Source organism: Miscanthus floridulus, chromosome 2, assembly GCF_019320115.1.
Source record: "Miscanthus floridulus cultivar M001 chromosome 2, ASM1932011v1, whole genome shotgun sequence".
In the NCBI taxonomy this organism is placed as follows: domain Eukaryota; kingdom Viridiplantae; phylum Streptophyta; class Magnoliopsida; order Poales; family Poaceae; genus Miscanthus; species Miscanthus floridulus.
The window spans coordinates 45,247,815-45,256,152 of NC_089581.1; the positions used below are offsets into that span (position 1 = coordinate 45,247,815).

Consider the following 8,338-nt stretch of genomic DNA (forward strand, 5'->3'; position numbering starts at 1 on the left):
GCCTCCTGGCCTCTACATGGGGCGAGAGGGCCGTCGGGAGCTCCCCTGGCTTTTTATACGTCCCTCGCGTTTGAGGGTTTGTTTGCCGAGGCCCCTTTGGGCGTGAACCTTGGTCGTGGGGTCTCGGCGAGGTTGTAGGAAGGGCTCCCTAGCCACCACACGGAGCAGAGGGCTGTCAGGAGCTCCCCTGGCTTTTTATATGACCCTCGCGCTTCCTTTTCGCTCGGAAGGAGTGGTTGTTTTGCCGAGCCCCCTCGAGTGCGAGCCGAGGTTGCTAGGTCTCGGTAAGATTGTAGGAAGAGCCCCCTAGCCTCTACACGGGGCGAGAGGTCCGTCGGGGGTTCCCCTGACTTTTTTGTGCGACCCTCACGCTTCCTTTTTGCTCGGAAGGAGGGGTGGAATGTGCTAGGCTACCCTCGGTGGGCACGAGCGTTGGCACTTCCGGTGAGCTGTTATCGGGTAAGTCCGAGTGGAGGCCCGTGCCCCGTTCGCTAGGGGACGGCTAGCGGTCTAGAGACACACTCCAAGAGTACCAGAGGGTTTCTCTAGTGGGTGCCGAGGCCGTTCGCTGGGCCTCGGTGGCTCGGTGCCTCCCTACGGTGGGATCCCATTCAGAGACCTTCCTGTCGGTCTCGGACACGACTTAGGGCGTCCCAAGCGTTTCGCTTGCTTGGGCCTCGGCCCCGTATAGGCTCGCCCATGGTCGTCCCTGACTCTGTTGTCCTAGGGTGGCTGTCGAAACCCCTTGGGGCCCAGCCTTCGAACCCCTGGACCGTAATAGGCTCAGAGCCTGGTTCCTTCATATGAAAGGAATAGGCCGGGGGGAATATCTTCCCCATTGGCTCGGCAACGGGTGGCGCGCCTTTTGAGGTGGTTTCCTGGGGAGGCGAAACGATGCCTGCTGCCGTAGTGGCCGAGCGTGACGTGGTGGATGGGACATAACTGTTCTCGCATTTAATGAGAAAGACGCGGGCGCGTGGGCCGGCGAAATCGGCTCGTGGTTAACTGCGTCGGATCGGGGGGAAACTTCCTCGATTTTGTTGCCCGTTCGTTTCGCCTTCCCCCTGCATAAATACTCGAAGAGTCTCGCCCCTCCTCACCTTACCTCGCCTGCGTTAGCTCTGCCTCCATCGAGTCGTCGCCAGAGCAGCGGGTGCCGGGAAGAAGAAGGGAGAAGAGCGAGCCAGGGAGAAAGCGAGAAAAAGCGAGAGCGTGGGAGAAAGAGAAAAACCCACCGTTGCATCCATTTCCTCCATCGCACTCATGGCCGGCGACATTGTTGTCGAGGCGGACCCCTGGGATCCCTCCGATGTCACCGTGGAGACGCTCCAGTCGCTCATCGATGGCGGACTCCTTCGTCCGGTGACGGACCCTAACAGACCGGAGTGGATCGCTCCATACGGCGAGCCAGAGCCGAGGCCTCGCGACGGCTACGTCGTGAGCTTCGTCTCCTTTCACAAGCACGGCCTCGGTGTCCCGGCGGATTGGTTCATGCGGGCGCTCCCGTACTACTACGGCGTGGAGCTCCACAACTTCAACCCCAACTCCATCGCACAGGCGGCCATCTTCGTTGCCGTCTACGAGGGGTACTTGGGGATTGCTCCCCATTGGGAGTTGTGGCTCCACCTATTTCAGGCGGGGCACACCACCAAGCCGACGGGTACGTCGGGTACGAGGAAAGCGACGAGGGCCGGCGGCTGCACTCTCCAAGTGCGCTAGGACCGCCAGCACCTCTACATCCTGGCCCAACTCGCGTCATCCAATCGCCGGTGGTACACGAGCTGGTTCTACCTTCGTAACGACGACGGAGGACTTCCCCCCTACACGAGGTGGATTGTGGGGAGCTGCCCGGAGAGATGGAAGTATGGCGTCCTGAAGGACGACCAACCCAAGCTACAGCCGCTCCTAGAGGGGCTGGCGAGGCTGCGGGGCCATGGTCTTACCGTGGCTGTGGTCGTGGCCACCTTCCACCACCAGAGGGTGCTACCGCTGATGGCTCGGCGGCGGCGGCTGTTCGAGATGAAGCCAGGTAAGCCCATTGAGGGCATTCGGATGTCCTCCTCCGCCCTTTCCGACGAGGAAATTCTTCGTCGGGTGGGGGAGATGGTAGAGGCGAAGCTAAGGGGCGGCAACCTGACCCCTATCGCGATGCGACCGTCGCGGGGGTTCCTCTCGCTGGTAAGTCGTGTGCCGCTGTAGCCTCCGAGCCTCCTCAGTCTCCCCTTACCCCTTGTTCCCTTATGCGCATTTGTCGTTCCTGCAGGGGATGAGGGACGTGCGCTCCTCTCCGCCGCCCGTTCCCGAGGACACAAGGCGGCGGGCGATCAACCGGGCGCACTCTGACGTGCAGAAGAAACGGAAAGACGCCAAGGCGGTGAAGCGCACAAAGCAAATCCTCGCGCGTGAGGAGCTGGATAAGCGCCGCCGTCAACAAAGGAAGGATGGTCTCCCGTTGGAGGAATCCCTGTCGCCGTCGCTGTCGATGGAGGCCTCGGATGGGGATGACGAGGGCGAGGTGGGGCGAGGTCCCCTGGACCACCTTCCTGACGTAGTGGAGGTGGTGCCCGGGGCATTGGCAAGCAGCCCGGCACTCCCGGGAGGAGGAGGAGAAGCTGACCCAGGGTCGGCGATTGCCCGCTCCGAGGTGGAGGCCGACACGCCCGAGGCGCGGGCGTTGGGCAAACGCGCCGTCAGCCCAGTGGGCTCGACGACGGTGGTGGTACAAGTGGCGGCGGAGGCGACGCAACCGCCCCCGCAGAGGACCGACGGGGCACCGGGGTCCTTTGAGGACCGGCCGGCGCCGATGGACACGGAGGCGATGCCTCTACCGCCACCACCGCCTTTGCGAACGAGGGTCGCCGTGGCGAAGCGGTTGCCGCCCCGTTCGAGGTAGGTGTATTTTTGGTGGGGTCGCAGTGCCTTTCGTTCGCTCTTTGGTCTCGTACTGACCCTGTAGGTGATTTTTCCTTAGTCGGAAGCGGCCTGTGGACGAGCTTCCCTTGGCGCCCCTTAAGGCGCTCAGGGCGAGCCCCGACTCCTCTGGCCACTGGGTGGCGGAGGCACAAGCCGCTATACAGTGCGGTGCAGCGTCGGCGAGGGCCGACCCGAAGGAGCCGGCCACCTAGGGAGGGGCTGCCGAGGTGACCCCGACACAGACGGGGGAGGGAGTGTTTCCACCCCACGAGGGCGAGGCTCATGAGTCGGATGGGGCCGGCGTGCCCTTGGTTGTCGAGGCCCCCGGGGTCTCCGAGGCCGAGGCGACAGAGGCCGGGGCGCCCGAGACCGCTGAGGCCACAGCGGCGGGGGTTGATGCCGAGGAGACCGGCGCCGTGGAACAGCCGGCTCTGACCTTGGGCAAGGGAAGCTCGGCCCTTGTGCGGGTGCGACCCGAGCCTCGCGGGTGGGAGCACCCGTGTGTACTGTGGCGGAGCTGGGATGACCCTGAGGGGGAGCCCCTATTCGCTCTCAAGGACGCAGCCGAGGGTGGGCACTAGGACACCTTCGAGCAATACCGCCAGCTGGCGGAACGGTCGCTTCGGACGGCGCTGTTCGTGGTGGCCGATGAACTGCCTAGAGTCGCCTAGGTTCGCATTTTCTTTTCTCGTGCGACATTGTCTTTTTCTGAGTTTTGTTGCAATCAATGACCCCTGTTCTGCTTCCCTAGGAGCTCGAGACCCGGTCCCTTGGGAAGTCGGTCTTTCTCTGGCGGGAGAGGGATATCTAGGACCAGCTCCAGCGGCAAAAGGGCCTGCTTGCGGGAGCCAACGAGCTTCTGGCGGTGCGGAGCGCGGAGGTGGAGGACCTTCGGCTTCGTTGTGCCGACGCGATGGTCGAGGTGGTCATGGCCCAGGGGCAGGTCGCCCCTTTGACAGCGCGGGTCAAGGAGTTGGAAGAGGAGCTTACCCGCGTCGCCGGTGATCGGGATGCCTTCAGGTCCTGGGCTGAGGAAGCGACGGCCTCGGGCAAGGCCCTCGCTGGGCAGCTAGGGGCGGAGGAGAGTGCGCACCAGCTGACGAAAGGCACCTTGGACAAGGCTCTTGCGGCGGTTGAGGCCTCGCAAACCGAGGCTGTGGTTTGGAGGGGGACGGTCGAGGGTGAGTTTTAGTCCCCTCATTTTGTTTTCTTTTCCTTATGTTCGCTCCCTAACTTTCTTGTGTGACGTAGAGCTGGGGAATGAAGCTTCTAGGGCGGTCGAGGCTTCTCGGGTCGAGGCTCAGTGGTTGAAGGAGAAGGCCGAGGCCTCCCAGGCCGAGGCCCTGCGCTGGAAGGAGAGAGCCGAGGCCAATCAGGTCGAGACCCGACGCTAGGAGCAGAAGGCCAAGGGTGAGTTCCGTGGGCTTCCGCCCCTAACTTAGGTTGTTTTTTCCCTCGCTCAACCTCATTCTGTTTTCCATGGTGCAGAGTCAGAGGCGAAGGTTACTCGGGCAGCCGAGGCTTCCAGCATGGTACAGACAGGGCTCGAGACCGAGATCGGGGAGCACGAGGCGCTGAAACGTGCTGCCCTTTCCGCCTGCAAGGCCTTGGAGGTCGAAGGGGTTCAGTCAGGCAGCTCCCTTTGGAGCCATTTGATTGCGCTGAGCAGCCAGATGCGTGAGCGGCTTCGAGGAGCGCTGCACACGGGTGTCAAGCGGGCGTTGGCCGTCATTTCCTCTCACTACGTTGGCGTCGACCTCCCGGCCATCAGTGATGGCTATGTCTTGCCTGATGATGACGAGGAGGCTGACGCGGTGGTCACGAAGCTGATGAAGGCGGCGGAAGGCCCTGGCACGGCGCTGGCGATGCTCTTCGAAGAGGAGGTGGTCCCTCCCCTACCATCTATCGATGCTGGAGGCCCTGAGCCTTGACCTGGGCCCAAGGGGCCATGTAAAAATAGAGTAGGAATTATCTTTGTACCGTAACGCTTGTGGCCGTCGAGGCCTTTCTTTTTGAAGTATTTGTGTTTCTTAGTTGTTTTTCTCGTGTTTCCGAGCTTCTGCCCTCTGTTGCTTCTGATCAGATTTCTTTTGCAAAACTCCTCCTTGGAGCCTAAGCCGTCCCTTAGGCGAGAGGTAGTGAGGGAGTGCCGTAGCCCGGAGGCATAGGCTGTCTCACAACTCTACCGGCCTCTTGCTTAGGAAATGGATTTTGGTCCGAGGGGTTTTTACAACCGATTCGTCAGAGCATGCTAGACACTTGGCGTAGGAATTTTTTCGAAAAACGACTGAAGAATGGTGCGTGGGACTTAGGGGGAGTCCCCCATCTAGCCCCCGAGGGAGGCTTGGTTCTGCCGAGGCAGAGCCGAGTCTCCCTTACCGTATTATCGTATTGTTGAGACCCCCGACGGGCTCGGGGGGGGGGGGGGGGGGCGTTTCTCGAAAGATTAGACCAACTAAAGAATGCTTTTTAATTGTATTCCGAGAAACAATATATACAATGCTTGGAAATTTAAGGATAAAAGCGACGTAGTTGTTCTATGTTCCAAGCATTGGTGAAGATTTCGCCCTTCTCGTTGGCCAGCTTGTAGGTCCCGGGCTTCAGTACTTGGGCGATGATGTACGGTCCTTCCCATGGCGGGGTCAACTTGTGGCAGCCCTTGTTGCTCTGTGCTAGCCTCAACACCAGGTCACCTACCTTCAAGTCTTGGCCTCGGACGCGCCAGGCCTGATAGCGCCGTAGGGTCTGCTGGTATTTGGCCGAGTGCAGTAGCGCGACGTCTCGGGCTTCCTCTAGTTGATCGATGGCGTCCTCTCGGGTGGTGCGGTTACTTTGTTCGTTATAGGCTTGTAGCCTTGGGGAACCATATTCCAAGTCAGTGGGGAGGATAGCCTCGGCCCCATAGACCAGGAAGAAAGGCGTGAACGCCATGGCTCGGATTGGAGTGTTCCTCAGGCTCCAGATGACCGATGGGAGTTCGGCGAGCCATTTCTTGCCAAACTTTTTCAACCGGTTGTAAATTCTTGGCTTGAGGCCTTGTAGGATCATGCCGTTGGCACGTTCTACTTGGCCGTTGGTCCTTGGGTGTCCTACGGCTGACCAGGCCACACGGATGTGGTGGTCGTCGCAAAATGTCAGGAACTTTTTACCGGTGAACTGTGTCCCGTTGTCGGTGATGATGGTGTTGGGAACCCCAAACCTGTGGATAATGTCAGTGAAGAATAGCACTGTCTGCTCGAATTTGATTCGATTGATCGGACGAGCCTCAATCCATTTGGAGAACTTGTCGATTGATACCAGCAGATGGGTGTAGCCTCTGGCGGCCTTTTGCAGAGGCCCGACCATGTCGAGCCCCCATACGGCAAACGACCACATGATGGGGATGGTTTAGAGGGCTAGGGCCGAGAGATGTGTTTGTCGAGCATAGTACTGACATCCTTCGCAGGAGCGTACTAGCTTGGTGGCGTCGGCGACCGCCGTCGGCCAGTAAAACCCTTGGCGGAAAGCATTTCCTACGAGCGTTCGAGGCGCCGCATGGTGCCCGCAGGCGCCTGCGTGCAAGTCCCAAAGCAGGGCTCGGCCCGCCTCGGCGGTGATACATCGTTGGAGGACACCTGAGGGACTTCACCTGTACAATTCGTCATTGTGGAGGACGTAAGTCTTGGCTCGGCGCGCAAGCCATCGGGCTTCGGTCCTGTCGCTAGGAAGCTCCCCCCGATCAAGCCAATCGAGGAACAGGATTCGCCAATCTGCGTCCTGGTCGGTCTGCGGAGGCTCGGTGTTGACTTCCATGACCTCGGGCTCGGTCAAGGGGGTCTCAGCAGTAGAGGGGGCGTCGAGCCTCGCCGTGGTTTCCACAGGTGGGCCCTCCTCTGTTACCAAGGTGTAGTCAATGGAAGGTTTGTGGAGGTCTCTGGCAAAGACATTCGAGGGGACCGGGGCCCATGCCGAGGCCATCTTTGTCAGTTCGTCGGCGGCCTCGTTGTACTTCCGCGCGACGTGGTTTAGCTTGAGACCGTCGAACTTGTCTTCTAGGCGACGTACCAACTTGCAGTAAGCCTCCATTTTGGGGTCGAGGCAATTTGACTCCTTCATGACTTGATCGATGACGAGCCGCGAGTCGCCCCGGACATCGAGACGCCGTGCCCCAAGTTTGATGGTGACTTGTAAGCCGTTGATCAGGGCCTTGTACTCGGCCATGTTGTTGGAGGCGGCGAAGTGGAGCCGCACCATGTAGTGCATGTGTACTCCGAGGGGCGAGATGAAGAGCAGACCCGCGCCTGCCCCGGTCTTCATCAGGGATCCGTCGAAGTACATGGTCCAGCACTCCGTCTGAATTTGGGCAGGTGGTAATTGGGTGTCGGTCCACTCAGCCACGAAATCGGCCAAGACCTGAGACTTGATCGCTTTTTGAGGCGCAAAAGTCATGGTTTCCCCCATAAGCTCGACGGCCCACTTGGCTATCCTGCCTGAGGCCTCCCGGTTATGAACAATCTCCCCTAAGGGGAAAGATGACACCACAGTCACCAAGTGAGACTCGAAGTAGTGACGCAGTTTGCGCCGGGCTAGGACTACGGCGTAGACCAGCTTCTGGATGTGGGGGTAGCGTGTTTTGGTCTCGGAGAGCACCTCGCTGATGAAGTAAATAGGTCGTTGGGTGGGTAGAGCATGCCCCTCTTCCCGCCTCTCTACCACTACGGCAGCGCTGACCACTTGGGTCATTGCGGTGACGTAGAGTAAGAGGGCCTCGTCCCTGGCCGGGGGCACCAGGATGGGAGGATTCGTGAGCAGCGCTTTGAGTCTGTCGAGGGCTTCTTCGGCCTCAGGGGTCTAAGAGAAACGCTCGGATTTTCTTAGGAGTCGGTACAGAGGCATGCCTTTTTCACCGAGGCACGAGATGAAGCGGCTCAGGGCCGCAAGGCATCCCATGACCCTCTGTACTCCCTTGAGGTCTCTGATTGGTCCCATGCTGGTTATGGCTGAGACCTTCTCTGGGTTGGCTTCGATGCCGCGTTCCGAGACTATGAATCCCAAGAGCATGCCTCGGGGGACCCTGAACACGCACTTCTCGGGATTGAGCTTGATGCCCCTCTCTCTAAGGCATTTGAAGGCTATCCTCAAGTCATCAACGAGATCCCCGGCCTTTCTGGTCTTGACCACGATGTCATCCACATAGGCCTCGATGTCCGCCCGATGTGGTCGCCAAAGACCTGGGTCATGCACCGCTGGCACGTGGCTCCTGCGTTTCTGAGGCCGAAGGGCATAGTCACGTAGCGGTAGTTGGAGGGGGTGCCAAAGCAGACGAGAATGTAACACCTCAGATGTTTGTCACCAGTAGGCAATGGGTTTGAGCTCAAACATGACAGATTAAGTGATGATGGAGATGTTAGGTCAAACATATGAAAATGAGCCACCACTTAAACTT

General features: G+C 59.8%; 1 protein-coding gene across 1 annotated transcript; it reads left to right on the forward strand.

The window, feature by feature from the left end:
• Nucleotides 1-2,266: 2,266 nt before the first annotated feature.
• LOC136536457 (uncharacterized) lies at nt 2,267-3,125 on the forward strand. Its single transcript, XM_066528743.1, has 3 exons — nt 2,267-2,444; nt 2,553-2,889; nt 2,972-3,125. Exons 1-3 carry the CDS (start codon nt 2,267-2,269, stop codon nt 3,123-3,125), a joined length of 669 nt encoding a protein of 222 aa, XP_066384840.1.
• The last annotated feature ends 5,213 nt before the right edge of the window (nt 3,126-8,338 follow it).